Genomic DNA, 14313 nt, shown 5'->3' with positions numbered 1-14313 from the left:
GAAAGGCTCTTGCCATCAGTAACGCTACGGGGCACTTCATGCCCTATGGCCGACACAGCGTGTGTTTGCGGCAACGTTAGATTTTCACCTGTTACTAGCTCGCCGATCTGACATCTGTAGTCACTGGCCGTTTCATGCTGAACGAACTGCTCTCTTTCGCAGCTTGCTTGAGACCGCGTGTTGGGAACTGTCAGACTCACTTCCAACATTCCTGAACTCGCGTTGTCGCACCTGGTCCCATCTCGAGTAGAGATAACCTGGGCGGCTGGATCACCGCAGTGCGAGATCACCGCCTCCAATTCCGTGGGGCTGCGTTCCCTCAGGATGCTTTCTTCACCTGAGATTCCAGTTTCTCGACAAGCTGACTCACTTTTCACTTACTGCCTGGCTGTTTTTCTTTCGTTCTTCTGATATGTAAGAGGTCACAACCTCCGTCATCGAGCCTGCAGGAATTTTATCGCTGTCCTGTTTGTTGTCGGACAATTCAGTCTCGACTGCCCCCGGACCATCAGGATTTGGCTGCTCCTTTTCGTTGCTAGCCGCCCGCGGTGGCGGAAAAGCTGTGATCTTCTCGCGCCCTTCTGGAATCTTTTCACTTCCTGCGCCCTCTACGTCCTTTACTAACAAAGAAGAGTTCTTGCATACCCGCATAATGCCTCCTAGCACAGGTGGCCTCTCCTCTGGGGACACGGAGCAGTTCCCCCTCGCTAGTTCACTAGCTCTTCTATACTCCTTGAGCTCAGAGATTTCTTGCTCTACCTGCTGGCGTCTTGCTTCATTACCTTCAAGACGTATTTAACATCCTGAGGTTTTAAGCATGAAATGCTTTTAGCTCCCGTTGTGGGCAATGTGGTGACGTCACGCCGAGACCGAGAGCCAACATCAGGGCACTGAATTCCACCAATCTGGGCACTGAAACGAAAACATCTGGGCACCGTACGAGATTTAACAAGACTGTCTAAGAGAGAGGGCCGCGCTTCCGCGCCGTCCCCAAGGATGGCGCTGCGGTCCCACACTCACGCATGTAAAAGACCGGTCGTTGGGCCTTCAGCTCATGAAGGTTCTCCCTTTGGCAAGCAGATGTATACTCGCTCGCGGAGTATTCGAACGCGCTGCAGATACATTGTTGTCAGGCCTGCGTCGCGTCGTGTCCGCGTACGCTTCTGCATCGTCCTGCATTTCATTGCCGCCAACGTCACAGCTGCTTAAGCCGAGTAATGGAGCCTGATGAAAGGAGAGATAGGAAGCGTCTTGCGGAAAGCGATCGCTTTGCGAGTGATACGCCACAGCAGAAGACTGCTCGCCCCTGCCGACAACGCCATGATTATGCGGCCGCTCCCGAAAGTACAAGGCCGCCACGGTTCGCGGCTGCCTACCTAAGCCCGCACTATTGCAGGCGATCGCTTCGACGCAACAAGAATAGTGTGGTGTGCTGCAGTGTGTTGAACACTAGACCCATTTCAAGATTTTGACTAGTACCATCTACAACCAATGTGTTATGCCCGTAAACATTTCATGCTTACTCTACTCTCGGTTAAGGAAGAGGCAGAGATTTTTTCCCCGCGTAGCGGCGCTTTTCCACCATTTACTTCTGCAAGTTGAGCCTGAACTTGGAGGAAGGAAAATTAGAGGAGAGGCCGTCACGTGACATTTTGTGAAGCCGGAAACAAGCTCGGCGCCATCTTGTCCGGGCTGACGTCATCCTGAGGTTTCGCCGCCGCGCCGATTGCGCGCGCGTTTCAAAGCCAACGAAGGAGCGTGCTACCGCATGGGCACAGGCCCCCGCAGGTTTGCATGTACGGGGTAGAAGTTTTGACAAATGCCATTTGTTTGCAGTTGATGACTTTGTCGTAGAGCAGAAGCTTTTGTGTTGTTGTATATGATGCGAAAATATTGTAAATAGCCACGTTTTTCCGTATGAGTTGTTTTTTGTGAGAAAATAAATGTTTTTTGTGAATGAAGTTCTCGGGATCCTGTGTGCATACATATCTTTATATAGATATTACAGTGAACAAAACTAACCCTTCGCCTTTATTAAAGAAGAAAAATCTCTAAGGTATTGTTTAAGCGCAGGGTCTCTTTCTTTTTGCCAGCGGCGTATAACACTCCCGAAAAAAACTTCTGCCTACGCCACTGGTAGTGGCTGTATTGTGAAAGAATTTTACTCATCTGCTTCGGCGCACGTGTCTACCTTGAGTTTAGAATAACCTAAGGGCGCGTGTGATCAATGAATACGTAAAGCCGGGATTGAATTAATCGCAGGTGTAAGCAAGATGCCGGTAGAAACTACAGCGAGTGCATAAAGGTATACGCAACAATTGTTGCATATAAAATCAACGGTAAATTTCACATTCAACCGAACGAGCCCCTGCATTCTTTACTGAGTATGGCATGCAATAGTCACCAGTTGCTCAGGTTTTTTGAGTCATTTCTGCAAAAATATTTTGTCAAATTTTATAAGAGCTTTGGGGAAAGTTCTAAAATTAAGAGATTTCACATACCGATTGCCTGAAAGCACTTTCTTTTTTCTTCTTCCTTTCCTTTTTCTTTTTTTCTTTCTCTTTTTAATGCTGTGCGTCTTGGATCTCAGAGTGTATTTCATGAAGCTTCCGAACAAACTATCCCACCTTAATGCAGTGCAAAGTACTGCCTTTAAACTGAAGCTTCCTGAAATGTTTTAGTATATGGCTACCCTGGAAGCCTTTCATGTACAGCTTGCTTGCACGAGACTTATATTTGAATGATACTCTTCAACACTTTCTATTTGAGAGCATAATGATTTTTGAGTGGACAGCTGTCAAATGTGCTCATGAGGTTGTAAAAAAAATCCTTCTTTGCTAGAATGAGTTTAGAGGTTCATGCATGAGATCCCTGAGCAAGGTTATTGATATTGGGTTGTTTGCATGCTATGCTCGCATGAAAGTGTGCCGCTACTGGCCGCACTTTAATCGCGCTCTCTGGAGGATAGCACAAACCTCTCAGTTTTATACTGAATGAGTGTGCACTTGTCTGCTTTCGGCTGAGTCGTGAACAATGCTGCCATGCATGGTCACACCCCACCTTAGTGTTCAACCTGCCTTTTAATGCAGCTCTTGCTGCTGAATGTTGCCATCTGCTTCCATTGCATATGTTTGGGAAGCTGGCTGTGTCAACGTTGCCTTGTGCTGCAGCAGTGAGGGTAGGAAAAATTCTGCAGTACTTTGTTATTGGCCATAAATACTATACTTATCTTCATAGCATGTTTCCGTGCGGCTGGTGATGCAAGGATTGCTTTCTCGTATACAGCAGTGAGGATGGGCAAGTATACTAAAACGTTTGAGTTCTTGACCCTGAACGCAAAATGTAATATCATAACGTGTTGTATTGGTGGCCGTGCCAGCAATGACTTTTGATTCACAACTCCAAGAGCCACTCACGCAGGTGACACAAACGGAGAGGGCCAAAGTGCATATAGTAGACAGCAGGGGAGGGTTTATCTGAAATTTTACACAGGATAACCATTCTGAACATCTTTTTCTCAATGAAAAAAGTCCAAGAAATAAATGTTTACAATGCGACTGCCCCTCTCCACAAATCCATCCTTTGTAGCATGGCAACATAGCATGTTTCACATATCCACAGATCTAGTATTGTGCATAATATATATTACCGTAGCTTTTCAGACTTCTAGAATTTTAGGAGTACCCAGTGGCTGCAGTATAAGTTTCACGGTGTTGTGCATCATTTCAATGCCGTGTTTCATGTGTAATGTGCAGAGCTGCAGCTGTACGCACCGCTTTTCGCTACTTTATGAAATACTAGCTTCTAATGTCACTGCGTAGTAGCACACTTTACTCGTGATGACAACACATAAAATGAAAGTTGATCTATTGTACGTAATGATCGAATGCATCAAATTATTTTTCTTCAACATAACCACAGATATCAATAAAATTCAGCGCACATGTGGGTCCTCATTTCACTAAGTACTTTTTACCCCAAAAAACACAATCACAGGACATGGGCACAATAAACACGTGAGAAAAGGCCTCCTAATTCAGTTAGAGCTTCGCCTTTTTGCACTTCTTGACTATGACATCAGATAGAAAAGCAATTGCAAACCTGCAACAGGAAACCGGTGTAATAGCATAGCGCGCGACCAGAAACAGACTTGGCCACGATATGAACGAATACACTTGAGCCCGGCACATCCCAGAAGCTAGAGCTCGCTAGACGCTTCAAACGTTACACGCTTTAAACGGGCGGGTAATAATTGTTTCTGCAAAGTGAGCGCAGCTGCATGCTTCCTTTAAAATATCGCCCTCCGCCCATGTCATGGCCCCCTCCGCTCACACAAGCGCAATCGCGAAAAACGAAAATGACAGTTACACTAACACCAGTGACGATCACTGGAGCGTTGCAAGAACACGCCTAATAGCAACGAGGATTCACTGCCGATGGAAACGGGAGCGCGAATGGTACACGCACACTGCACGCACAGGACGTGAAACGTCCGCACAATACGCCGACGACCTCTCTAGCGCACGGCGTATTGAATCACTGGTGAACGAACAGCGCGAGTGCTTCTCAGTGAGCAGCGGTAGTCTCCCGACGGCTCCGAGCAGTGACGCAGTAGACGAAATGCCCGTGCGATCGTGGTCGCCGAGCACGTTGAAATCAATGCACGCAACAACGAGAGTTTTGCAGCGAATTCCACCTGAGATATGAGTGAACGGCGCCAACGTCAGCCTGCGAGCACGATCAAAAACAAACTCGAGCAGTTGAGAAAAGTACGCCTACGCCGCACCGCAAATGCTACGCCGCGACCGTCTGCTACCGCCCGGTTTGCAAGCAGCAACTACGACGCCGTTGCTAAGCTGCCCGGACTAGATGGCCTCCTGATCGCGAAAAAACCACGTGATTTCCTCACATTTTTCTCCCATGGTGTTGTGTGGAAGGGGCCTCTCCTTCTTTTTCCTTCCTCCATGAGCCTGAAGGTCCGCTAACCGCGCCTTCACCAACTCCACCTGGTACCACACATCGAGTGTGGGTCGGCATAAATAACCCTCCATACCGCCTTCCGTACCTGTCAACTGTCCTACCGGCCCGAACACATGAACAGGGACGTGAACAATGCGACGAAGGAAACTCACAGTTTCGATGCGTTGATCCGCATTGCCAACTCCTTGGCGTCGGAGTCCACCGCCACTTTCACCGGAATTACGTATACAGCCGGCCTTTCGAGGTCGTCACGGACCACCATTCCCTATGTTGGCGGTCCTCCCTAAGAGACCCAAATGGCCGCCTCACCCACTGGGCCTTACGCCTTCAAGAGTACGATATTCTCGTGACCTCTCGCTCCGGTAGGAAGCATAACGACGCCGACGCTTTGTCTCGTTCACTTCTAGCCAGCGAATGTGCCTCTACTCCCGCCATCGACTGCGCCCCCTTGTCATTGAACGATATGCCCAACGAGCAGTCCAAGGATCCTTGGATCACTTCTCTTGTACGCTGTCTTTCCGACTGTTCTGTCGTGTAGGTACCGCGCGCAATCCGCCGTCAGGCTGCCCACTTCACTATTCGCGATGGGATTCTGTACCGCCGAAATTATCTCTCTGATGGCCGCAAATGGCTCCTTGTGATCCCCGGACATTTACGCTCAGAAATATGCGCTGCCTTTCATAGCGACCCTCAAGCTGGCCACGGCGGTGCTTTCAAGACCTACAACCGGCTTCGCCTCCGCTATTACTGGCGCGGCATGTACAACTACATTCTAAAATTCGTCCGTTCCTGCCGCGATTGCCAGCGCCGCAAACCGGGTCATCACCATTCGAACGGCCCTATGCAGCCTTTTCCTTGCTTATCGACGCCATTTGACGGAGTTGGCATTGCCCTGTATGGGCCACTTCCCTACACTGCTGCAGGAAACCGCTGGGTCATCGTCGCTGTAGACCACCTGACACGGTACGCCGAAACAGCCGCCCTCACAGTTGCTACGGCGCGGGATGTTGCAGCCTTCCTGTTGCGCCATTTCATACTTCGGCATGGAGCACCGCGTGAACTGTTGAGCGACCGTGGGCGGGTGCTTCTCTCAGGCGTCGTTTCATCTCTCCTGCAGCAATGCAACATTACTCGCCGCACCACTACTGCCTATCATCCCCAGACGAACGGCTTGATTGAACGTTTCAATCAAACATTAGGTGACATGTTGTCAATGTACGTGGCGGCCGACCATTCTGGCTGGGACGTCGTCCTCCCCTTCGTCACAACACCGCTACGCAGAGCACTACTGGTTTTGTCACCATTCTTCTTTCTGTACGGCCGTGAACCATCCTGGCCGCTCGACACTATTCTTCCTTACCATCCTGATTCGTCGGAATCCACAACCGTATCTGAAGCCTCCAGACACGCTGAAGAGTGCCGCCAGCTCGCCCTGTCATTCACGTTCGACGACCAAGGGCGCCAGAAATACCGCTTCGACCACTCCCATGGCACACACACTTTTCAGCCGCAATCCCTTCTTCGGCTCCGTGTGCCTTCTGCTGCACCAGGTCTCTTTACCAAGTTGCTGCCAAACTACCACGGACCCTACCGCGTCCTTGTGCGCACTTCGCCCGTCACTTACATCGTTGAGCCCGTGACGCCATCACCCGATCTCCGACGACGTGGGCGCGAGACCGTCCACGTTTCGCGTTTGAAGCCGCACTATGACCCCTGCGTCGTGTTGACCCCCTAAATCGCCAGGATGGCTCTTTTTCCCCCGGGGCCAAATGTAAAGAGGAAGATGATTAGCAGTCGGAGCAGCAGAACCGCGCGCGGCGCAAGACGAGAGGAAGACGATCGGCAGCTGAAGCAGCACCGTTGTCAATGTACGTGGCGTCTCTTTTCTCTTTCTTTCTCTCTCCAATCCAATCTCCTATATATATATATATATATATATATATATATATATATATATATATATATATATATATATATATATATATATATATATATATATATATATATATATATATATATATATTATGGTTATTATTATTATTATTATTTGTTTTTAGTTTTGTTGATTTTTTTATTTATTTTTATTTATTTTTTTTCATCCTCTCCGTGCCCTTCTTGTGGTTGACTCCCCCGGTGTTCCTCTCCCGTGTGCTTTCCTTTTGCCTTTACTACGTACAGGTGAATACCAACCTTTTCCACCCGATTCTTGGCCGATCCCCCAGAGTGGGTATGTGCCATTCTGTCGTAGGCTACAACAACAACAACAACAACGTGGCGGCCGACCATTCTGACTGGGACGTCGTCCTCCCCTTCGTCACAACACCGCTACGCAGAGCACTACTGGTTTTGTCACCATTCTTCTTTCTGTACGGCCGTGAACCATCCTGGCCGCTCGACACTATTCTTCCTTACCATCCTGATTCGGCAGCTGAAGCAGCACATGTTGTCAATGTACGAGAGCATCAACTGTTCAGTGACCGCACCTGCCCTTGCCCGCTCTAACCGACCTTCACAACCAGCCTTTTCCGGTCACGGTCAATAAAGGCAGTTACACTGTGTTTATTCTATAAAATATGTTTGTTGCCATAATAGAAATAAAAAACCAAGCGCCTGGCATTTTTTTTCGTATATATATAAAGGAACACAAGCTGGAAAATAAAAAAAAAACAAGTTTGGTGACGTGGCCGCAGGCAATGACACTTGGGAAATTATCGGGAAATCAGGTGGCCAGAAACACGAACTAACAGCGCATGAACTTATGAAAAAGCGTGTGTCGACATGCGTAGGAATGTTTCTCTAGTAAACCACGTGGCACTGAGGGACAAGCGCGTTTTTATCGCCACATGCACTACTTCAAGCCCAAGTGACTCGGCTACGGTCATGACCTCCCCGCGTCGCAGAAGCGGCTCCCTTCTCAGATCTGCCCCGTCTCTGGTTCCTTTAGAGAATACGTTTAATCATCATCATCATCATCATCATCATCATCATCATCAGCCTGACTACGCCCACTGCAGGGCAAAGGCCTCTCCCGTGTCTCTCCAATTATCCCTGTCCTTCGCCAGTTGCGGCCACCATATCCCCGCAAACTTCTTAATCTCATCCGCCCACCTAACTAAAATCTGATGCTCTCTAAGGCGCGAAGGAAAACGGCTGCCGCGCAGGCAGCGCAGCGAGGGGCTACAGCTAAGATCGCGGCTTGGTCGCTTCCGATAAGGGCGCGCATGCGCAGTGGGCTTAGTGAAATTCGTCTACTGATCATTTCTAATAGCGGGGTTCCGGAGGCGTATACGCAGGACACCGGAGAGATATTGCTGTGCTGGGATCCTTTGGCAGCGGCAGCCACCTATCTTCCAAGTCCGAGGGGTCGAGAGAGCAGGATTGCGGTCCTCCGAAACTTCGCACCTGCTCGCACTTGCTCGCCTGCTGCGGCCGCCGCGAGCGCGGAGGCTTCAGTGTCCACTGCCGCTGCTGCACATAGGCAGGTATCTTCCGGAATAAAAGGCTAGCCCTCGAAATATTCAAGGACTGGACAATTTGTACATCGCGGCGGACAGCGCTGCGCGGTAATGAGAGACGTGTAGCGGGAGTTTTACCACAAGCTCAAGCTGTATCCGATTACACATCGTCATGAAGCGTGCAAGCTATAAGCCTTCCACACATGGCGCAGAAAGGACACGGACGACACAGAAATGGACGCGACAGGCGCTCGGGACGGGACGGGTAGCGTCTGTCCCATCCGCTTCTCTGTCGTCCGCGTCCTCTTTAAGCTATGTTTTCGAAGAACTGTTACCAACTAGCCCAACCCAAGCTATTGTTACCTCTACACACGCATATTTTTTCCCAATCTCTGGCACAGTGCGCATAGCCATATTAAGAAATAAGTGGTTGAGCATCCGCCTCGCATGCGGGAGGTACGGGGTTCGATCCCCAGTGCCGCCGGGTACCCACCGGTGATACAATGGGTAAAGGTTTTCCCCTGGCCTGGTGCTCGGCTTAATCAGGGTGAAATGCTTGGGAAATGGGTCTTCGACCCCACCTTGGGTAAAAGAAAAATACATTGTGCCATGGCGCTCTTTGGCAGCAATTGCCCTTGCGCCATAAAAATTTCACTGTCATCATCGTGATATTAAGAAATTCGCAGATCAAGGAATGAAGCGCGCAGAGCCATCGTCTTACTTTTTCGTGCGTCATCAGCAGGCCCGGCGTAAGCAGTTCGGCGATCGAGGTGTCGTTGTCGACGCGGATCAGGAGACTGCAGTACTGCGCCCGTACCACCTCGCGGCCGTTGTCGTCTCTCCAGACGGTCGACAAACACTCGTCGAAGGAGCCCAGTTCCGTGACCGTGCCCGTGAACAGGCCACTGGGAATCTTACCCGTGGAATCAAACACTGCGCCAAAGGAGCCGTGCAGAGCGCTGTTAAACTGATCGATTTCACCGTGCAAACTGGGCGCCCCTGCGGGGATGCCTGTATACATGGCCTCTGTGGGCAGAAGCGGGACATATTGATGCTAGGGTTAAGTAGAAACCGTTAAAAGCAGGCGGGGTGTGGAAGAGGTATGTATATAGATACTGGAAAATACAGGGTCTGTTCTGAAAGTAGTAGGACTAATTTTTTTTTCAAAATTTTATACATGATAGTAGTACAAATGATTACCATTTTTCAAAAGAGCACCCTTCCGCATCTGCACACTGCTTACAAGGAGTTTTCCAGTTTTCGTACGCCTCCAGGAACGCCTGGACCGGAATGCTGTTTATCTCCCTCGTCACGGCCTGTGTAACCGCCTCTACCGATCCGTGATGCTTCACCTCGAGCGTCGACTTTATTCTCGGGAATAGAAAAAAGTCTGGCGGGGTCAAGTCGGGGCTCTGGAGGGGGCGAGGCAGCGTTGCCACTTTGTGCTAGGCAAGATACTCCATTACGAGGAACCCTGTGTGGCTCGGCGCGTTGTCGTGGTGCAGCCGCCATTTGTTGGTGATGGCTGGGCGGACACGAAGAATACGTTTTCGCACTCTTCTGAGGACTTTCACGTAAAAAACTGCATTAACTGTTTGTCCGGGTGGTACGAACCCTTTGTGGATGACTCCATGTCGATCAAAAAAGCAAATGAGCATGGACTTTTCCTTGGAATTGCTCGTTCGCGCTTTCTTGGGGCTTGGGGAGGAAGGGGTGGGCCATTCTGAGCTCTGCCGCTGCTCTCCGTGTCGTTTTCAAACACCCGCGTCGCGTCACAGGTCACTACATTATCCAAAAAATCGGGGTCCTCATTCACGTGATGATGAGGATCCTGGCAGATCGATTTCCGGCTGGCCTTTTGCTCCTCTGACAACACTCGCGCCACCAACTTCGCGCACACTTTCCTCATGGCTGAGTTTTCTGTCACGATCTCAAAAACTTGGGTTTGAGGAATGCTAAAGTCATCAGCAATCATTCTGATACTGATCCTACGATCACTGTTGAGTAAATTGTTCATCGCGGCACATTTTCGGTGGTCTTGCTGGTCGATGAGCGTCCGGAGCGGTCGTCGTCTTTCACTATTTCCCTACCTTCTTGGAACAGCTTGTGCCACTCAAAAACACCTGATCTACCCATGGCAGCATCCCCGTAGGCCTCCTTAATCATGTCGTGAGTCTCTTTGCTCGTTTTATCAAGATTTACACAAAATTTGATCGCGTATCGCTGATCCAGTCAACACTCCATGATTCTGCGTGACGAGGCGTTTCGACAGGGGTCCACAGTACGTGCGACCTGCTCTCTTCAACGACCCAGAGCAGACTTCCGATTTTCCCCAGCATTCCCAATATCCCCTTTCACCGATCCTGTGCACGCAGACAACCTTTCGTCCTCCCGTTCGCCCAGGAAAAAACCAGTCCTACTACTTTCAGAACAGACCCTGTATATATAGCGGCTGCACAACCACAACATTCTTCTTAACAGTTACTGAAAACGTAGACAGGTAAAGCAGAATACGGGCTTATAAATTAATTCGACGAAATATAAAGCTGAATAGTCTCGGAAGGGCGCAACCATTTCCGAATTTCCGATAGGCGGTGAAGCATTAGAAGTTGTCAGAGAATACATCTGCTCAGGGCAGGTCTACACCCGGAGCACGAGAGAGATACAACTAGGAGAAGAAGAATGAGCTAAAATGCGTTTGGCATTTACTGTAAGGTCATGAATGCCACCTTGCGAGCACGTAGTGTATACAACAGTTGTATATTGCCAAGATTAGACGACTCAGCGGAGAGTGGAAGGAGCCAAAGAACATGTCGAGAAGCACGCGCCGAGTGCCTTTCAGCCAATCGCATGACAATTTGCCGTTCGGCCACTGGCGTAGCGATACGCGGAATTATCTTTGAAAATGTGCTAGTTGCTGTTCATAAGATGTTCAGCCGGAGCAGATGGTCAGACGCATCACCTTAGCGGCAGCATACGAGGAGAAAAACAATGCGCTTGCTTCGGGCTTGTTACTTCGGTTATTTATTTATTTATTTATTTACAATACCCCTAAGGGTCCTCGTGGGAGAGTATTACATAGGGGGGGGGGCGATACAAGCATAAAAATATGGCACAGGCATTTGATACAAAATACACGTAATAATGAATTAAAACTAGTAATGTACACAAATAACACAACAAACAACGCAGATAAAATAATTCGTAAATGCGCATAATACAACAAAAAATACCAAATCTGTTAGTCCATGGTTTGCTTTAACGAATGCTGAAACCATTGTAGGTTAACCTCATTAGCTATGTGTGATGGCAAGTTATTCCAATCTATTATAGTTCGAGGAATGAATGATTTAGCGTAGAGCAATGAACGGCATGTGATGCGTTTTATTTTGTTATCGTGGTCGCGGCGAGGAAAGACTGCAGGGTGTGGCAAAAAGAAGTCATCGTGGAGTGTGGGATGGTGATGCAGTTTGTGAAGTAAGGTTAAGCGAGCGAAATGGCGTCGACATGATAACGGTTCCAACTCGGCACGTTGTTTTAATGCTGTGACACTGGTGAAGCGTGAATAATCTGAAAAGATGAAGCGAACAGCACGGTTTTGCAGGGATTCAAGGTTGCTTATGATGTAAGTTTGTTGGGGGTCCCATATGGCAGAAGCATACTCAACTTTCGGGCGGATTAGCGTGATGTAAGCAAGTTTTTTTAAGTGTGAAGGCGCGTGTTTGAGATTACGCCCAAGAAGGCCGAGTGCGCGATTTGCTGATGCTAAGATTGTGTTAATATGGTAATGCCAAGTTAAGTCAGACTTAAAGTGAACTCCTAGGTACTTGTAAGTTGTTGTAAGTTCAACTCTATCGTTATTGAGGAAGTAGGCTGTAGCAATTAGAGTGGAACGGTTAGTAAACGACATTAACTTTGTTTTAGATGCATTTAGAGACATTAGCCCGGAAGAACACCAAGCCGTTACAGCGTCAAGATCAGTTTGAAGTGAGTGGCGGTCGCTTTCATTAGTAATATTACGATATATTACACAATCATCCGCGAATAACCTAATTTGAGACGATACACACTTGGGTAGATCATTAATAAAAATTAAAAAAAGCAGAGGGCCAAGTACACTTCCCTGGGGGACTCCAGATGTTACGGGGAAAGAAGATGACTTAAAGCCGTTGACAGAGGTGAATTGTTTTCTGTTATCGAGGAATTGTTTTATCCATGAAATAACGTTTGGATGGAGATTTAAGTTTGTCAATTTGGTTAGGAGCCTGTGATGGGGAACGCGATCAAAAGCTTTAGGATAGTCTAAAAATACTGCGTCAACCTGTAAGCCAGCGTCTACTGCGGAAAATATGTCGTTAGTAAATCCAGCGAGTTGTGTGTCGCATGAATAACCCCTGCGAAAACCGTGCTGGTATTTGAAAATGATATCGTGCTCCTTTAGATAATTAATTACTTGAGTATGAATTATGTGTTCCAGGAGTTTACAGATGTTGCTGGTTAACGAGATAGGGCGATAGTTAAGTGGAATGGTGCGGTCTCCGGATTTGAAAATGGGTATTACTTTCGCTGTACGCTAGTCATCAGGAATTGTACCAGATGATAATGATTGTGAAAAAAGTGATGTCAATACTTGATAGAGGTTTAGAGAGGCATTGTTCAGTATTTTGTTATTAAATCCAAGGTGATCAGAGCTAGTAGTAACTTTGAGGTTACTACTAGAACATATAGGTTACTATATGTTCTGTGAGCATACGTAGCAGTCAAACTCTAAATTACTTCGCGCCCAAAAATAGTAATAAAAAATGCTCTGGGAGTCTGAACAAATTTTAGTATTTTCACTAACAACTGCCGAGGGATGAGTTTGAGTCTCGCGAAAGGAAATACTACACGCTTATTGTTATTTCCTTGCGCTCAATTTGCGGCTATGCTGTCTGCGACTATGCGGCTACGTTGTTGTAGGGTAATGGCATAGAATCCGAGAGAACGCAAGCGGAACAGGCAGCGGTAGATTCGCAGATGAGCGTATGAGAATAGTATGTTTTCCGGGATAAGATGGCCGTAGCTGAAACAGGACAGTGTGACGTTCCGTGCGTGAAATACCAGGGCCCATACCTGAGAACATTCTTCTGGAGGGTGAGCGAGTGTGACGTTCCGTGCGTGAAATACCAGGGCCCATACCTTCGGCGGAATTTTCTTTGTGCTCAACCGTCCTACTCCCTTGTCACCCCTTAAACGGTCCGCGTTCGGCGGCGCCGCCTAGACGGAGCCCCCAGTGGCGGCAAGCCACTGAAGGGGTATAATGGTACTGTAGCGCCCGGCGACGCTATAAAGCGCAGGCGCTGAGATCGGCGTTCCCGCGACAAAAGAAAATAAAGAACGACAGCGCGTGCTCGGAGCGCACGCCCGGCACGCGCAGTTCGGAACTAGAAGCCTGCCACGCTGGTCGTCTCTTTCTGGTGCTCCGCTGCGACCCCGCAAATCCTCAACAGTGGTGACCTGGCGAACCGTGCCTTCTATCGCAGCGGCGTTCCAGCATGGCGTACTGGCAGCACCCAAGTTTCGACCCGCCGCTCCCGGCGTTACGGCCTGCAGGCGTCGGCGGGTGGTTCGCCCAACTGGAGGCTGCGATGTACCTGAACGGCATCACCATCCAGCCGTTCAAACACGAAGTCCTTTGTGACATCCTCCCGGCCGACCTCCTGCGTCGGCTCACCTACTCTGCTTTCGGCGGCCGGCCATACGATGAGCTGCGTGCGGCCGTCTTGGCGTACTTCGGCGCCTACTACGTTCCGCCGCCGCTCTACGACGCAGCGGACCCGTTTTCGCCGCCGCCAGCCTCTGGCCCTGCACCGGCCTCGCTCGCGCCCACGCAGCCTTC

The 14313-nt window shown here is 49.0% G+C and overlaps 1 protein-coding gene across 1 annotated transcript in view; it reads right to left on the bottom strand.

Annotated features, from left to right (window-relative positions):
* Window positions 1-14313, bottom strand: part of LOC149337736 (nose resistant to fluoxetine protein 6-like) — a 114840-nt gene that overhangs the window by 83408 nt on the left and 17119 nt on the right. The window contains exon 2 of the mRNA XM_089554940.1: window positions 9157-9368. Coding sequence (XP_089411066.1) covers window positions 9157-9368 — 212 coding nt within the window. The remainder of the gene's footprint in view (window positions 1-9156; window positions 9369-14313) is intronic.

Source organism: Amblyomma mixtum, chromosome 7 (genome assembly GCF_055824585.1).
Source record: "Amblyomma mixtum isolate Tamu chromosome 7, ASM5582458v1, whole genome shotgun sequence".
Taxonomy (NCBI): Eukaryota; Metazoa; Arthropoda; class Arachnida; order Ixodida; family Ixodidae; genus Amblyomma; species Amblyomma mixtum.
This window is presented reverse-complemented; position numbering and strand designations above follow the sequence as displayed.